Raw genomic sequence first — 18972 nt, 5'->3', positions numbered from 1 at the left:
GTATGCTGTCTCCTGGCATGTGTGTATGCGTGTTGCCTTCCTGCTTATTGCGTCCTGCTCCCTTCCTGGTCCCATTCCTGTTTGTTCCCTGGTTCCTGAACTCAGTGTTCCAGTTCCTGGGGTGTGCTGCTACATTCCTGCCAGTTGGACTGCAGTTAAATTTTGTTTGGACTGTTTTGATCTAATTGGTTCACAGTTGTTACATGTTTTGATTAACCATCTACCTGAGGGCCCTGCTTCCGTTTCCTTGTGTTTAGAGACTGCTCTTCTGGAGTGCATCAGAGTGTAACACCTGGCTCCCCAGAGCAGCCTGGCCTGTCTAAGGAATCCTCCAGCCAGGTAACACATGATAATCCTCGAGGATAGCCCAGACTCTTGTGACTGGCTCCCTGGGTAGCACACCAGCCTAATCCAGATAAGGTTCCTGCAGCCAAGACATCAAAAAGGTTCATGGGTGAGCACCACAGAACCTACGAATACCCAGATGACTAAGGTGCCTAAGGTAACCCCAGCAGAAATCCCCTTGAGGCCAGACAGCACCTCCACTCAACGTAGCCAGCAGAGAACTCACAAAGGCCCTAGCTCAGCAAAGTGGCACTGTGTGGCTATGGGTTATAAACAGGTAGGGGATAAGACAAAACCCACCTACCCCAGTGGAGTTGGGGCACCCCAAAGTTGGTTAAATGGATCCTGAAACCCCTCTGCACTTGCCTCTGATTGGGCCTAAACACATTGGTTCCCTTCTGCAACCTTGAAGAGGCAGGAACTAACCCCAGGAACAAGCACTGCACTCAGCAATGAAACAACAAGCCCTCCAACAGCACCAGAGATGATTTGGGGGGTTTTCTGGAGGGCACGCACACAACTCCCCCAATCCCTGCAATAGTACAACCAAGAGCCAGGCACAGGCCTCAGGGCAAGTGTACTCTTTCTAGCCCCACCCCGGGGCTGGCGATCAGCCCAGAGCCAGTCCGATGTCCTGCAGCCAATGCCCTGCTCCTGCTCTGGAGGGGCATTCCTCCTCTTCAGTGGGGCAGCTGGCGGGCAGCAGGCTGTCGGAGTGGGATTTCCTCCTCATCCTCTAGGGCTAGCTCCTTTTTCAGCCTACCCGCTCCTGGGGACAAAGCTGACCCTTCCACGCTTCAGCCACTCTGCACCAGCACTAGGTCATTCGAAAGGCGCCCTGGGTCAGTACAGGGCCCCCCCCCGGGTTACAGCATCCAAGTCTCACCGCCTCAGTGCCCAGCTCCCTGCACGTCTCCCTCCTTCCATCCGCCACAGAGCTGCTCTTGTCAGCAGAAGAGCATTGTGCCAGTTTCCCATACCCAGGTATAGTGGTGCTTTCACCCTGGGCTTGCTGACTTGGCTGGGCTATAGACTAAAGCCTGAGTGAGGCTTTCACTTGGGCTGGTCACCCACCCACTTCGCAGCGAGGACGCAGGCTAAATCACTCCAGTCATGGGCGGTGGGTATAATAGGCCAGGGAAGGCTAAGTCTTCGCTGGACAGCTGCTGCTGACCCGTCGCTGGACACCAGGGCTGCGGTGGCCCCGCCTCTTCCCCAAGGTCCTCACTGCCCCCTGCTGCTGCTTGCCTGTTAGTCCTCCACTACACCACCGCCCTCCGGAAGTCCCTGCTGCTCGCCACATCCCTCCTCCTCTTGGGAGGGGGAGTGCAGAGGGATGCGGCAAGCCAGCGGTGGGCGAGCGGGGGCATCTGACAGGGAGTGAGGCGGCTCGGATGGGCGCTGGGGTCAGCCTGGTGCTGGAAGGGGGTGGTTCAGTGTGGTGGGGACTGGCAGCTCGGCCCAGTGCTCGGGGGGCCAGCAGCTTGGTCGGGAGAGCCTTCAAAAGAAGGGGGTCCGGCGGCTTGGCCTGATGCTCGGTTCGCCCACACCAAGGCCCTGGTGCTCAGTGGGCCAGCGCCCTTAACTCCAGTGTTGATAGTCCTCCAATGCCTTCTCACAATTCTCCCCAGTTGCTCAGGACAGGCAAGTTCTCCTACAATTCACTCAGGACAGAATCATAGAGCAGCTCATCTTCCTGCAGCACAAAGAACCAAGTGCTGTGCCCCCAGCAATTCTAACTACACATGCAGTGAATGCAGCATGATTGAGGATGCATTGCAGTAGCTGGGGTATGGCTTGGCATGCCAGGTTGCTCACACAGGTGACCAGATCCGGGTGCCGATCCCTTGAGTTAAAAAAATACACCTACACTGGCTGAGATTCCCAAGGCCACCTAGGGGATCTGGATCCCCAGTTTCCATTTGATTGAAAGGGGAATTTATCCTCCAAATCCTTAGGTAGCTTTGAAAATCTCAGCCACTATATTTTGCAAGGTAACATTCTAAAGCCCAGATTCCAGGACTGATAACTGTACATTCCTCTCTGCCCAGCCTACGCTCATGACTCGCTCTAACAAAGTTAACTTGCTCCGTAGCCTGAAGGAACAGACTTTTCAAAATGCCTTATTTAACATGCGGCACAACAGGCAAATCTTGACTTCTTCTGAGGTGAACATCAAGATGTATTGATCCTCCAAATAAACATTGATGGCAGTGAAAGAAAAATAAATCTAATTTTCACTGACAGAATTAATATATGTATTCTTACATATACTCCATTGCACCAATCAATCAGGCACAATCATTTAGCCTGGTTTAATTTCATAGGGTGATTTAAGGATGTAGTCTGGAGAATGCAGGATTGAAACATGCTGATGCCAATTATGGACCTGCAGCTGGGTTTTACAGAAGATAATAAAGCGTATGGAATAATAAATGCAATGTTTTCACAAGTAACTATTGATTGAGTTTCTAAATATGTCCATTAGTTTCATAATTTAAAAGTGTGTGAAAGGTGGACTACAAAGGATGTTTATTAAATAACCTGCCAAACTCTTCTTTAAAATTAAGAAAGGGAAAAACATATAGTTTGGAGCTGATGGGAAAACGGAACTTCTGTCCCACTGAAAATTCTGGTTGTCACAGTCTGATCCAGTCCCCCTCTCTGGACAGACACCAGTCTGTTGTGAGTGAACCCCAATGCCTGGATTCCATGTGCTCTTAAACTAACTGGGTCTGGGCAGAACAGGGTCATTATTCCTAATTCCTAGTTCTCCTGGGTGCAGACCCTGTGTTGCCACCCATTGTTGGGGTGCAGACTCTGCTGCCCAGCTGCCTTAGACCCCCATCTCTGTAGGTCACCTTGAAAATGAAAAGTGTAAAAATGTTTGCAATATTGAATAATATGAGGGTCAAATTCCAAGAATTCTCCTTCTAGCCCCTAAACCAGGGGTGGGCAAACTACGGCCAGTGGGGCATTTTAAGCCAGCCCGTGAGCTCCCGCGGGGGAGCAGGGTCTGGAGCTTGCCCCGCTCCAGCACTCCAGCTGGAGCGCTGGGTCGGGGGCTGCACCACACAGCTTGGCTCTGCTCTGGCACTCCAGCCAGGGCACAGGGTCGGAGGCCGCACCACGTGTCTCCCGGAAGCTGCGGCATGGGCCCACTCCAGGTCCTATGTGCTCCAATGGCCCCCGCCAGCGCTCCAATGGGAGCTGCTGCAGTGGTACCTGTGGATGGGGCAGCATGCAGAGCTACCTGTCCGTGCCGCCGTGTAGGAGCTGGAGAAGGGACATGCCACTGCTTCCGGGAGACGCTTGAGGTAAGCACTGCTCAGAACCTGCACCCCTGAGCCTCTCCCCACGCCCCCACCCCCTGCTCCAGCCCTGATCCCCCTCCCGCTCTCCAAACCCCTCGATCCCAGCCTGGATCATCCTCCTGCACCCCAAACCTCTCATCCCCACCCCAGGGCTCGCACCCCCAGCTGGAACCTGCACCCCTTCCCACACCCCAGCCCCAGCCCCGATCCCCACCCCCTGCTCTCAGTCCCAGCCCAGAGCACCCTCCTACACTCCAAACGCCTCATCCCCAGCCCCACCCTAGAGCCCGAACCCCCAACCAGAGCCCTCACCCTCTCCCACACCCCAACCCCAATTTTGTGAGCATTCATGGCCCGCCATACAATTTCTATTCCCTGATGTGGCCCTCAGGCCAAAAAGTTTGCCCACCCCTGCCCTAAACCATGTGCCAATGTACCTCTGAAAACCTGTCCCTTCATGCTAATTGTTCCTAGGGTCCTACTGCCCCTTCTCAATCTCTAAACTCATGGAAGACACAGTCTACAACCAATTAACTCACTTCCTATTCTCCAGCTCTGCCTTGGATCGCTTCCAGTCTGTCTCCTGACATCCCCACTTTACAGAAATTACTCTCAGTAGGGTCTCTAATGACTTCTTTCTGGCCAAACCTCAGGCCCTCTACTCTGTTGCTTTTGACATTATCATTTATTCCCTCCTTGGCATCCTACCCTCACTGGGCTTTCAAGATACTGTCTTCTCCACCTACCTCTTTGACTTCTCTTTCAGCATCTTTTCAGCCTCCTACATATTGCCCTAATACAATTTGGTCATGTAACTAAGCAGTACAGTTGCTCCAAATAAAAGTGTGGAATGAGGCCACGAAGTTTATGAGGGAAGTTGGTCTCTGAGGGCATCTGTCTGAGGAAGTGGTCAACAATAGGAACAAGTTTGAGAACCACAATATTGAATCATCCAGCCTGGAGAAACTGATGGGCCCATCTGATTGCAACCTGGGCTGTTCTTGCAACCTCATCTCTAGGTTCACTGACACTCACTTAGCTCCCTTCAGGCTGTATAAAATGCAGCTGCCAAAATGATCTTCTTAACATGTCACCCTCCTCTTTGGATCTCACCACTTATTACCTCCTTTTCCACTACATCAAAATCAAGCTAATTGTGACTTGCTCCTCTCTACCTATGGGACCTTGTCTCTTACTGTGGTGCTCCCCACCTCCTCCACTCTCAGTGATGCCAGTTTTGTTGCCCCATTTAATTGAATCTCCCACAACTTTCTCTGCATTTTCTTCCATGCTGTCCCTACACACTGAATGCCCTTCCCAAGCTGATACACTATGGCCTGGTCTACGCTATGAGTTTATATCGGATTTAGCAGCATTAAATCTGAATTAACCCTGCACCCGTTCACACAATGAAGCCATTTTTTCGACATAAAGGGCTCTTAAAACCGATTTCTGTACTCCTCCCCAACAAGGGGATTAGTACAGAAATCGACATCGCCATTTCAAATTAGGGTTAGTGTGGATGCAATTCGAAGGTATTGGCCTCCGGGAGCTATCCCACAGTGCACCATTGTGACTGCTCTGGACAGCACTCTGAACTCGGATGCGCTGGCCAGGTGTACAGGAAAAGCCCCGGGAACTTTTGAATCTCATTTCCTGTTTGGCCAGGCGAGCTCATCAGCACAGGTGACCATGCAGAGTTCATCAGCACAGGTGACTATGCATTCCCAGAATCGAAAAAGAGCTCCAGCATGGACCAAACGGGAGGTACTCGATCTGATCGCTGTATGGGGAGAGGAATCCATGCTATCAGAACTACATTCCAAAAGACGAAATGCCAAAACATTCCAAAAAATCTCAGAGGCCATGAGAGACAGAGGCTACATCAGGGATGCAACACAGTCCCGCGTGAAACTTAAGGAGCTCAGACAAGCGTACCAGAAAACCAAAGAATCAAACGGACACTCCGGGACAGAGCCCCAGACATGCCACTTCTACGCTGAGCTGCATGCAATTCTAGGGGGAGCCGCCACCACTACCCCCCCTGTCCGTGGACTCCGAGGATGGGATACTCTCCGCCATGGCTGAGGATTTTGCAGATGGGGAAGACGAGGAGGAGGACGAGCTTGGGGAGAGCACACAGCACACCGTTCTCCCCGACAGCCAGGATCTTTTTATCATCCTGAATGAAATACCCTACCAACCCAACAAAGCCAGAGAAGGGACCTCTGGTGAGTGTACCTTTTAAAATATAATACATGTTATAAAAGCAAGCGTTTTTTAATTATTAAGTAGCCCTGAGGACTTGGAATGCATTCGTGGCCAGTACTGCTACTGGAAAAGTCTGTTAACATGTCTGGGGATGGAGCGGAAATCTTCCAGGGACATCTCCATGAAGCTCTCCTGGAGGTACTCTAAAAGCCTTTGCAGAAGGTTTCTGGGGAGAGCAGCCTTATTCTGTCCTCCATGGTAGGACACTTTACCACGCCATGCTAGTAGCAAGTAATCTGGTATCATTGCATGACAAAGCCTGGCAGAGTACGGTCCCGGTGTTTGCTGGCATTCAAGCAACATCCGTTCTTTATCTCTCTGTGTTATCCTCAGAAGAGTAATATTGTTCATGGTAACCTGGTTGAAACAGGGGAATTTGATTAAGGGGACATTCAGAGGTGGCCGTTCCTACTGGGCTGTTTGCCTGTGGCTGAAAATAAATCCTCCCTGCAGTTAGCCACGCGGTGGGAAGGGGGGCCACTGGTGCTGAGCTGTTCGCGTTTGGCTAGCAGGGATCTTCCCTGATACCAGTCAGGCGGTGCAGGGAGGGGAAAAGCGATCATCCCAGAGAATTGGATGGGGGGAGGGGGTTAGTTTGGTTTCCGCTGCTGCACGTTAACAGGAAAACTGCAGCAGTAAATGGCCAACTCAACAGGCTTTGCTTGGTATGGGAAAGGAGGGGGCTGTTATGAAGCCGAAAGACTATGGCTTACCATGGCTGCCTGCAAGCCGAATTCTGTTGCTCGGCCCTGTGTGTATGCTCTCTAACACCAAAGCCGCAGGCACTCAATATAAGATGCAAAATACGACCTTGTACCAAAATCTCATGTGCTATGTAATGTGAATAGTGTTGTTCACTGTGAAAGAGTATAGCCATTGTTCTCTAAAATGTATCTTTTTAAATACTTCACTCCCTTTTTTCCTCCAGCAGCTGCAAATGTTTCAAGCCTCCCTCCTCCATCCCAGAGGCTATCTCGGATAAGGCAGCGAAAAAAAACGCACGCGCGATGACATGTTCTCTGAGCTCATGTAGTCGTCCGGCACTGACAGAGCTGTGTAGAGGGACACAAATAGCAGAGTACAGAATGGTGGCTGATGAATGTGAGGAGAGGTGGCGGCAGGAAGATCAGAGGAGACATAAGGAAATGCTGGGGATACTGCGGGATCAAACGGACATGCTCCGGCGTCTGGTGGAGGTTCATGAATGGCAGCAGGATCACAGACTGCCGCTGCAGCCCCTGCTTAACCACCCTCCCTCCTTCCCAAGTTCCATAGCATCCTCACCCAGACACCCAAAAACGCAGGGTGGGAGGCTCTGGGCACCCAACCACTCCACCCCAGTGGACAGCCCAAGCAACAGAAGGCTGTCATTCAACAAGTTTTAAAGTGGCCTTTTCCTTCCCTCCTACCCTCCTCCCACACCCCACCCGGGCTACCTTGTGAGTTATTTCCGTATTTTTATAACCAATTAATAAAGAATACATGTTTTTTAAATGATAGTGACTTTATTTCCTTTGCAAGCGAGCTGTGATCGAAGGCAGGATGGTGGGTGGCTTACAGGGAATTAGAGTCAACCAAGGGGGCGGGTTTTCATCAAGGAGAAACAAACAGAAGTGTCACACAGTACCCTGGCCAGTCATGAAACTGGTTTTCAAAGCTTCTCTGATGCGCACCGCTTCCTGCTGTGCTCTTCTAACCGCTCTGGTGTCTGGCTGCGCATATTCAGCGGCCAAACGATTTGCATCAACCTCCCACTCTGCCATAAACATCTCTCCCTTATTCTCACAGAGATTGTGGAGCACAAAACAAGCAGCAATAACAATGGGAATACTGGTTTCGCTGAGGTCTGAGCGAGTCAGTAAACTGCACCAGCGACCCTGTAAACGTCCAAATGCACACTCTACCACCATTCTGCACTTGCTCAGCCTATAGTTGAACAGCTCCTAACTACTGTCCAGGGTGCCTGTGTACGGCTTCATGAGCCAGGGCATTGAGGGGTAGGCTGGGTCCCCAAGGATAACTATTGGCATTTCAACATCCCCAACAGTTATTTTCTGGTCTGGGAAGTAAATCCCTTCCTGCAGCCGTTTAAACAGACCAGAGATCCTGAAGCATCATGAACTCTTCCCGGCCATCCCACACTGATGTTGATGAAATGTCCCTTGTGATCCACCAGTGCTTGCAGCACCATTGAAAAGTACCCCTTGCGGTTTATGTACTGGCTGCCTTGGTGGTCCGGTCCCAAGATAGGGATATGGGTTCCATCTATAGCCCCACCACAGGTAGGGAATCCCATTGCAGCAAAGCCATCTAGTATGACCTGCACATTTCCCAGAGTCACTACCTTTGATAGCAGCAGCTCAGTGATTGCATTGGCTACTTGCATCACAGCAATCGCCACAGTAGATTTGCCCACTCCAAATTGATTTCCGACTGAGCGGTAGCTGTCTGGCGTTGCAAGCTTCCACAGGGCTATTGCCACTCGCTTCTCAACTGTCAGGGCAGCTCTAATCTTGGCATTTTTGTGCTTCAAAGCAGGGGAAAGCAAGTCACAAAGTTCCATGAAAATGCCCTTATGCATGCAAAAGTTTCGAGGCCACTGGGAATCATCCCAGACCTGCAACGCTATGCGGTCCCACCACTCTGTGTTTGTTTCCCGGGCCCAGAATCGGCGTTCCACGGCATGAGCCTGTCCAATTAACACCATGATCTCCAAATCGTGGGGGAACGCGGTTTTAGAGAAAAGTGAGTTCATGTCCTCATCACCGCACTGCAGTCGCCTCTTCGCCTGGTTTTTCAGGTGCTGGTTCTGCATACACTGCATGATAATGCGCGAGGTGTTTACAATGGTCATAACTGCTGTGGTGAGCTGAATGGGCTCCATGCTTGCTGTGCTATGGCGTCTGCTCCTGCTCAGGCAATCCAGGGAAAAGGGCGCAAAATGATTGTTTGCTGTTGCTCTGATGGAGGGAGGGGTGACTGACAACATGGCTTACAGGGTTGGCTTACAGGGAATTAAAATCAACAAAGGGGGTGGATTTGCGAGAAACAGAATGGCCCCCTCAAGAATAGAACTCAAAACTGGGTTTAGCAGGCAGTTGATTTCACAGAGGGAGGGAGGAGAAAATGAATACAAAACAAATCTGGTCTATTTCTTGTTTTGATCCACTTCATCTCTCTTTATACATCTTGCTGGCAGTAGACTGTGCAGTACGACCACTAGCCATCGTCATCACCTGAGTGCTCGGCAGAAGACGGTGTAGTATGACTGCTGGCCATTGTCTTCTGCTGGCTGCAGATTAAAAGACAATGAGACGAATCGCCATGAGATGAAACTTAAAAGGGAAATGACTTGGCAGAGTTACTCCCATATTTGCCCAGGCACCCCTGACCTCATTGAGGTCAGTTAAAAGAGTATCCTGGACTACATTGACGACGGCTACCAGTCATACTGCACTGTCTGCTGCCAAAAGGCAATAAACTGTTGCTGTGTAGCAATGCAGTGCCACATCTGCCAGCACCCAGGAGACATACGGTGACGGTTAGCTGAGCAGGCTCCGTGCTTGCCGTGGTATGGCGTCTGCACAGGTAACTCAAGAAAAAAGACGCAAAACGATTGTCTGCTCTTACTTTCATGGAGGGAGGGAGGGAAGGGTGGCCTGACGATATGTACCCAGAACCATCTGCGACAATGTTTTAGCCCCATCAGGCACTGGGATTTCTACCCGGAATTCAAATGGGTGGCGGAGACTGCGGGAACTGTGGGATAGCTACCCACAGTGCAACGCTCCGGAAGTCGAAGGTTGCCTCAGTACTGTGGACACACTCCGCCAACTACATGCACTTAGAGCATTTGTGTGGGGACACGCACAATCCACTGTATAAAAACGCTTTCTACAAAACCGACTTCTATAAACTTGACCTAATTTCGTAGTGTAGACAAGGCCTATGACACTATCCTCTCACAAGCAGCCACATGTCCAGGTTCAAGCTGTCCAGTCCTGTTTTTGCCCTGTCCAGCACTGATATAAAACTGGATGCGATTGTTTCCAGTATCATGCACAGGGGACGCCATTTTGCAGAGCACACTGCTCTGCCCCCGTCAGCAAGCCACATGCTAGGTCACGCAGGTGGGAGCAGGGCATTCTGCAAAATGGTGTCCTCCTTGCAGCATGACCTCACATGCACTGTGCGTGAGAGGTCACACTGGTGAGGGGGGATCACGCAGGTGGCAACAGGGACAGACAAGGGGATGTCCTGTATTCTGTGGAGGCACCAGTGGCCACCCTACCCTCTCATCATGTAGATCCTTCAAGATCCACTTTTGCCATGAAGACTGCAAGAGGAAAAGAGTTTGTGCACCTCCCCACCCCAAAAGCAAATGGATCTACCAATATGTGCCAGCCACTGCCCTTGTCACCTGTGACGCCTTCCCCCCGCCCTCCTCCTGTTGTACTTGTGTTTCAGGATGTCAGCCATTCAAAGGACCGTGAGGCCCCCTAGGCCTTGTGTGCTTTGCGGGCGTACACAGTGACAATAACAGCACTGCTACCACACCGGAGCTCACTTCGGCTCCTGAGAGCTGCCGGGCAGAGCCTCCTCTGAGCCAAGCTGTACGAGACTAAACCTGTACTAAAGCCCAGTGCCAGCGGAGGGGATGCTCCGAACAACCAGCCGCAGCCAGCCCCGAGGAGCTGCCCTGGAGGGCGCAGGCCCACGTCAGGTCTCCCACCATGGCGGGGCCAGCCGCGGGGCTGAGGCCTTCGCCGAGCGGCGGGGAGGGACAGGCGCTGGGCAGCACCAGGCGGGCTGTTGCCCTGCTGCCACAGACCTGGTGGCTGGCTGGGGGGTTGATTTTACAGAGTCTCCATGACGTTACTGACTGTTCCCGTGACGCCACCGCCTATTTCGATGACGTCGCCACTCGCTCACGGCGAGGGCAGGGGACTCGCACCCCACGCGCCTAACGCCCTCCCTGCCCCCAGCCGCGCGGAGCCTCTGGGTAATGTAATCCAGCGGCAGGACTACAATACCCAGGGGGCCCCGCGCCACGCCCCCTCTGCCTGCGCCGCAGTAACGCCGGGTCCCGCTCTTGTCCCAGCCCCCTCCTCCCCCCGAACAACATGGCGGGGCTGGGCAGCGGGGAGCGCTGGGCCGAAGGTAGCGAGCGCCGCGGCACTTGGCAGCGGCTGAGGGAGCCCGGGGGGCTGGGCGGGGAGGGAGTGGGGAGGGGCACTGTGGGGGCTGGGCAGGGAGGGGGGTTGAGCGGGGAGGGGCACTGTGGGGGCTGGGCAGGGAGGGGAGGGTGCTGGCAGGGAGAGGAGTGGGGAGGGGGTGCTGGGGGCTGGGGAGGGAGTGGGGATGAGGTTATTATGGGGGTTGAGGAAGGGCCTAGGGCCTGAAGCTGCATTGCATTTTTCTCTGCATTCCGTTTTGTGCAATCTAGCCCTGAAGCTGTAGTTTTCAGTCCATGCAGCATTTATATCGTTCTGCACTATTATTAATTTGCAATGTGTATTTGGTTCTTGCTTTATTGATATAACTGGTGAACTTTCTCCTTTGTTTTCTCTATTACTTGCTTTGTGTAATGTTTTTCTCAGATATAGCACACACACAGAAAAGACCCCCATTAAGGATAATCCATGGATAATGCTGTGATGAAAGATGAATTTTTTCTTTCATGGATTTTTGTATGTGAAAAGATGTTTCCATTAGACTGAATATTGGGATTATTTATGCAGGATATTATCACAACACTAAGTTAACCATAAATTACTTTATTAAATACGAAGGCTGACTGATAGTTATACAGTTGCTCTAAACATGCCTAAATAATAGGCAATGTACTACTCCCAAACAATAACAAAATATTTATAAGCATTTGCTCAAGATATAGTTACAAATGGGCTAAACCCAGGGATGCTTAGACCAATACTGGGCCACTCCAACGTGGTCAGGCAGGTATTAACAATGAACCCTTTAAGAGCTTACTTTTTTTTATACCCTTTAACAAACCAGTGATGTCCTTGCCAATTGCTGACTTCAGTGAAAAACTGATTTGAGGCAGTTCTCCCTTGTTTGCAGTCTTAATCCAGATAAAGTTTCCAACCTTCTTTCTTCCAAAGGCCTTTCCTCCATGTCTCTCTCTTTCCTCCTTGCTGACTAACAGTTTTTCCTTTGCATATGAATTCAGATAGGCCCCAATTTTTGAGAACATTGATAAGTGGGGTGGGAAGGTCAGTGTTGGTTATTTTTAAGACAGTCTCTTTGTCTTATCATCTGCAGTCACCATTATTGGTCAGAGGCCTTTTTAGGAACTTTCCCTTATTTCATTCTTTGAACAAGGTATCCTCCCTCCTTCATTCCTTCTGGCCTTATAGCTTGTTACTTTTAAGATCTTTCTTTTACTTGCTAGTTAGGGCCTTCCTTTGCAACACATTTCTTTAACCAAATTTATGCTAACTTTAATTCTCTAATTTTATATTTATTGTGCAGTGAAACATGCAATGATATGTCATTGCATTTTTGGTAATACATTCATAATGGGGACATGTTGCTTTGCAGCCTTAATTGATGCACTCAGAAGGAATGCATGCCCAACAGAGGAAAACAGTGAGAGTTCTGACTTCTGTGCTTGCAGCGACTGTATGAAAGGGAAGAAGGAGAAGTGTGACAATGAGAGGGGTCAACCGGGCTCTGGAGAAGCTAGTATGACTTACACAGAGGAGCAGTTGTATGGGGTACAAAGGTAAACTATTTTCAGTAGACTCTACATTAAATTGTATTGGCAGAGGGAAAAGTCTCACATATGTGATCTTTTAGTAACCAGATGTCAACTGCAAAGCTGCTGTAGTCCTGAGCAGCTAATGTGCACTTGTGGTTTGATTGAATGGCTTTTATGGGAGTTGTGAGTGTTCTGCACGTTTTGAAAATTGGGTCCTTTTATTATAAGTATCTCTGAGTGGTGAAATCTACAGTATCAACTATATTCTGAACCTAACTTAAACTTCCTTGAGGTGTTATGGGTTTAAGTCACAGTTAACGAACAGTTATGTCTATTATGAATATCTGTATTTAGTATCTAGTCAATTTAAACTATGGAGCCATCATAATCATAGGAGTAATATGCATAATAGTAGGTAATTAACAAAAGTTGCTATATATGAACAGAATATTAGTCACTATGCCTTCCTAAATTTAACTGTGAATGTTTACTAAAAATACTGCAACCAATTTATCCATATTGTAATCTAAAGAATTTGCAAAAGATCATTTTAAAGCAGCTGTTTTTTTTAAAGTTAGAGGAGCACAAACATTTCCTTTTTAGATTACTAGGTTTTAAACTTTAAAAGGTAGAACCATTTTTAATTATTTTTTTGTGGGGAGGAGACCTAGTTCTAGGTAAGACTTGAAATTCTAAGTTTCAGCCCAAGCTTACTTTTCCAGCTGAAACAGCCTCCATGAAAAGAAGGATTTGACGAAAATAAGCATAACTATGTGTTTAAATTTAGGCCTTGTTCCTACAAGGACCTCTGCATGAGCAAGACCCCTGTTTCTGTTGACTTCAGTGGCTCTGTATGTAATGCTTCACATGAAAATGAGGCGTGGCTGAGGCAAAGGATAGTACAGTCAAGTACTATTCACCCTCCTGCATTGTCAGTGCATCTAAGTTTTAGCTCTTCTAGCCCTGAGTGCTTGAGTAGAGACTGAGGAAGGATGGTTCAGTGGTTAGATCGCTAGTTTGGGTTGTGGGAGACCTGGGTTCAGGTCCTGCTCTGCCACAAACGTGCTGTGTAACCCGGGGCCAAGTCACTTAGTCTCTCTGTGCCTCAGTTCCAAATCTGTAAAATGGAAATAATAATACTTCCTTACCTCACAGAAGTATTGTGAGCATAAGCACATTAAAGATTATGAGGTGCTCACGTACAACATGGATGAAGGCTATATAAGTATTGAGATAGGTAGACCAACATTGTGGTTTGCACAAATAGAGATAACAATGGGGAACCCACCAGGCTCCTTTTCACTTGTTGATCAATGTCAGGATTTTAAATGTAGTCTTCTCAGGTGAAAGTAATTTAAATAAGCTCTTCTACTGCAAATGATGCATATGCCTGGTTTGATATCCTACATGAAATGAACCTTGTGGTGTCCAGTTCCTGCTGGCCAGGTGTTCAGGTTCTGAAGTCATGTGCATCGTACAAATGGGCACACTAATGGCTTTCTTACCAGGGCAGGCAAGAGATGGATGAACGTGGAGACCAAATTACATACCAGCCCTTTAGATCGGCTCCTTTCAGTCGAGGGTTGAGCTGGATTGGTGGGGAAGCTTGTTTTACATCTGCCTGTGTTGTAACTGCTTTTTGACTAAACAGAGGACTTCAGTTTCTAGGATGTACAACCTGGCACCTTTCTTCAGCACTTACATTTTCACTAAGTGAATTTTAAGTGATACACATGACCCCATTCCTAAGACAGTGCTCTGATTCCTCATGCATCTTATCAACATACGATCTCTCTCTGCTGCTACTTTTTCCTCACCTATGTTAAGTGCTGTCTATTTGGTTTCTTGTAAAATTTTCTCTCAACTGTATTGTAGGAGGAGGCATGCAGACTTAAAAAAACCAAACAATTTTGTCTCTCTTCAGAATAAAGAAGTGTAGCAATTATTATGAAATTTTGGGAGTTGAGAGAGATGCCAATGAGGAGAATTTGAAGAAAGCTTATCGAAAACTGGCCCTTAAATTTCACCCTGACAAAAACTGTGCTCCTGGAGCAACAGAAGCTTTTAAAGGTATGTGAGATGAAGTATGGTTTATTTTAAAAAGAATCTTCATGCAAGGCTTGTTTCAGACTATGGCAATGCACTCTGGTTGAAGACTTCATAGAAACTTATAATTAGAAGCTTATAATTTTCATAGGCGATGGTAGGTTGCATACAGTTTTCTTCATAAAATCCCACAGCTGCCTGACAAAGAGTTGCCTTTGTTAGGAGGAGTTTCAAAGTACAGACCTCTGTGAGAAGCAGGATGGTAGTAAAATGAAAAGGCATCCTAAATCCCTTTGAATTTTCACGGTGGTGTTTAAGCAGTATTGTTTGTAATGAATAGCCCTCATCCATTTGATCAACAGTTTCCCTGGTTGTCTAATCACCTGTTGTTCTGTGTGTTCTATGTACTAGATTGTGAGCAGATCCCTACCATAGTCACAGTACATTTTGGTCAATTTCATGGTCAGAGAGTTTAAAAAATGGTCAATTTCACATTTTAGATGTTTACATGTGAAATTTCATGGTATTGTAACTGTGGGGGTCCCAACCCAAAGGTACCCAGAGGTAGGTCTGATCTCTCCCCCCTCCTCCCCAATCAGCCTTGCAGGGAATGGACAAATCCTGTCCCTCCCCAGCCTGCTGGGGTCTTGCAGCTAGGAGCCCCATGGCTGGGGTGCTACCAGCAGCAGGGGGAGATGGGACCCACCTCCACAAGCCTCCTCTAGCTGCAGCAATCTCAGGGCTGTTGCCCAGTCCCAGAGCTTCTGGAAGCAGGGGGAGGCTTCTGATTTTTGTCTGATTTTTCCCTCCCTCCTTCCCTCTCTTCCCCCCGCCCCCAACCCCACGCAGCCATGGAGGGGATGGACAAGTCCTGTTCCTTCCCAGCCTTGTAGCTAGGAGCCCCCGAGCAGTGGTGCTCCCAGATCAGAATGGGGAGATCAGATTTCACGGGGAAGGGCTTATTGCACTGTCTATGACCTGTTTTTCACGGCCATGAAATTGGTAGGGCCCTAATTATGAGTTAAAAATCATGAAAACATTGAAAGTTTTTGAGTGTATTATTCTGATTCTCTGAATTTTATACTAAGATTATATTAACTGTATCAACAAACAGTATCTAAAGACTTAAATTAAATCTGTTATACCTTCTCTTTTTTATCTTCCAGCTATGGCCAGGACTATCTTAACACAGAGCTTGACAAAGCCTTGCTTTCAATTAGCTAGTGTTAAGAGAGAGAAGACATGAAGTTGCAAAGTTGTGTTTTTTTTTTTTTCATCTTTGGGTTGGTTTTCAGTGTCAATTTGCCTATGAAAAATATATTTCAAACAGCATTAAGGTGATACAAAAGTTCTAAATTTTAAAATCAAACTTCAATGTTCTTTAGTTGCATTATTATTTAGATACCTTGAACATTTGGAAAAACTATATGAACACAACTTTAGAAGAGAAAGTTGTTGCATACTTGAGTTTGTTGCAGCTATTTTACTCTCAAAAATTAATATCTGAAGATGTTGGTGTGTTCTGGGAGACATGGTGGCTGAAGGGTTTGGTAATAAAATCTGGGGTCTTTCATCTTTGGGGCACTAGGTTAGAGCTAGCTCAGGTGGCTAGTGATGAGGTCATTGCCAGCTGACTAGCTGTATGGTGGCCAGTGTGAAACAATTCTCCTATTTCAGGTCCTGGTAGACACCTAAGTGTATCAGTTTGTACCTGTATTTTCAGTCTCAGCGAAGTGGCTACAGATTGAATAGGCATGACCATGGACACCAAACTGGTCTATCGGTGGCTCTTTCAGGTCAGAATTGAGACAAGTGTAGAGGAGAGGGGAAACTGCCAGGGATGTATTTATTCTATGAAGAGAGGTTTTCATTCTCCAAGGCTATCTCAGTGCAAAACATAATACGGTTAGTGGATTGCCTTTGGCATTAAAAAGCATATTGGATCATTTTGAAAGCTACCACTTATTAATATAAAGGCAATTATTGTAAATTCCTTGATCCTTATTTGAGAATTCATTCCCCAAATGTTGTGATCGAGCCCTATTCTTGATAGTCTCTCAGGTGACTGGTGGAACTCCCTTAGCTCAAAACTACTGTGCCTTTGAATGGTGTTGCCAGCAAGTGGGCATTTGTAAGATAATGGCCATCCCCCACCCTCAGTTCCTTTCTTTCCACTGGTGCATGAGATCACTCTAACATTGCTGCCATTCTCACCTAGCTCTCTGTGGTATGCTGTACACGCAATTGCACTTGTTTAACTAAGGCCTTGTCTTCACTAGGGAAAAAGATATATTTTTAACCCATGCTAAGCTAACCTGTGTTACAAGTCTAGTGAAGACAAGGCAGTTGTAACCTTTCAGCTGATTGAGGTAAATCCTAGGAGAAGCATAGTGTTTATCTTGTCCAACTCGTAGGAATGTAACTCAAGTTAACTTAATACAAAGTTAAAAGTATACATCCTACAGGAAGGATGCAATGTCATGTAATTAACCATATGGTGTGTGGACACACACTCTAATACCTACCATGTCACTAACTGGTTTCAGACTTGGTAAAAAGTTGTATTGTCACTCAGCCCTTTAACAGATTTCCAGAATGGTCTCTTCTCCAGTTTTCGGAGTATTTTCGACCTTTCCATATGCTATAGGAAATGTTTTAACTTCCTGCTTCTATCCACAATGAGTGAGCAGCTTTCATCAGTGCTAATACCAGTATCCACAAGAATAACTGAAAGGAGCACTCACTTTGCTTTAAGAATGACATCTCCAATGGACATAGTCTCTCTGTCCAGATGGTTTTGTGTTATACTTTGTCCAACAGAAAATGTGTCTCTATCAACTTGTTGCTACTCATCTTCTAAAATTCAGCTTATGAAAGGCATGACTTGAAAAGATTGGATGACATAAATGTGTAATTTTGCTCTCTCTTATTCTGTAGCAATAGGCACTGCTTTTGCCGTTCTGAGCAACCCTGAAAAACGATCACGATATGATCAATTTGGGGATGAGCAAGAGACTTTCAGCACTCCCCGGGCTAGGAACTATGATTATTACAGGGAATTTGAAGCAGACATCACACCAGAAGAAATATTCAACATGTTTTTTGGCGGGCACTTCCCTACAGGTCAGTGTTCTGTCTATAGTGTTTTTGAAGTGTAAAGAGTTGGAAAGTTAGCTTTATTTGATACTGCTCACGAGCCTAAGGCCCTGTCTACACTACACAGCTAACTCAACATAGGCAGCTTACGTCAACCTCACTGTTGAGGTTTACGCACTGCAATGCTCCTCCCGCTGATTTAACTTTCTTGCTATGCTGACATAATAAAACCATCTCAACATTAGCTTCACAAATGTTATGCAGAGCACAGCAGGCTGCTATGACCATGGGAATATTTTCTTCTTTCGGGTTTAACCTGCCAAAAAAGCAGTGTCAACGACCCTTTAATCAGCAAAATGCACATTCAACAGTCATTCTGCACCTGCTGAACCTGTTCTTGAAGTGCTTCTTGCTGCAGTCAAGGTTTCTGGTGTATGGCTTCATAAGTCATGGGAGCAAGGGGTTGGCTGGGTCCTAAGGATCACTATTGGCATTTCCACATCCGCAGTTAGACTCCTCAGGTGTGGAAAGAAAGTCCTTGCTTGCAGTCCTGAAGACATGTGTGTCATGCACCTTCCTGGACCACCATGCACTGATGTCGGTGAAATGATCCACCACATCATGCAATACCACAGAAAAATAGCTCTTTCTGTTGATGTACTCCGTTGCAAGGTGGTCTGAGGCCAAAATGGGAATATACGTGCCATCTATCACACCCTGCAATTAGGGAATCCGTTGTCACAAAGCCATCCACTATTTCCCGCACATTGCCAAGAGTCACAGCCCTTTGTAGCGGGAGGAGATTAATGGTCCTGCACGCTTGTATCACTACAACCCACATGGTAGACCTCTGTTTCACAACTGATCGGTAGCACTCTGGAGTTGCCAGCTTCCATACAGCGATCACCACTTGCTTCTCCCACGTTACGGCAGCTCTCATTTTGGTATCCTTGTGCCAGAGGGTAGGGGCGAGCTCCGCACACGGTTCCAGGAAAGTGATTTTGCACATCTGAGAGTTCTGCAGCCACTGCTCATCATCCCATACCTGCATAACGATGCAATCCCACCACTCAGTGCTTATTTCCTATGCCCAGAACCAACAGTCCACTGTGTGCAGCTGCTCTATGAATGCCAGCATCAGCCTGGAATTGTTTCTTTCCATGGCACACGGGGGCA

The 18972-nt window shown here is 47.8% G+C and overlaps 1 protein-coding gene across 1 annotated transcript in view; it reads left to right on the top strand.

Annotated features, from left to right (window-relative positions):
* Positions 1 to 10995: 10995 nt before the first annotated feature.
* DNAJC18 (DnaJ heat shock protein family (Hsp40) member C18) overlaps positions 10996 to 18972 on the top strand; it is a 57823-nt gene continuing 49846 nt past the window's right edge. Inside the window, exons 1-4 of the mRNA XM_073356025.1 lie at positions 10996 to 11090; positions 12495 to 12678; positions 14579 to 14724; positions 17638 to 17823. Of these exons, the coding sequence (XP_073212126.1) occupies positions 11054 to 11090; positions 12495 to 12678; positions 14579 to 14724; positions 17638 to 17823 (553 nt within the window). The 5' untranslated portion in view covers positions 10996 to 11053. The remainder of the gene's footprint in view (positions 11091 to 12494; positions 12679 to 14578; positions 14725 to 17637; positions 17824 to 18972) is intronic.

This window comes from Lepidochelys kempii, chromosome 8 (genome assembly GCF_965140265.1).
Source record: "Lepidochelys kempii isolate rLepKem1 chromosome 8, rLepKem1.hap2, whole genome shotgun sequence".
Taxonomy (NCBI): Eukaryota; Metazoa; Chordata; order Testudines; family Cheloniidae; genus Lepidochelys; species Lepidochelys kempii.
This window is presented reverse-complemented; position numbering and strand designations above follow the sequence as displayed.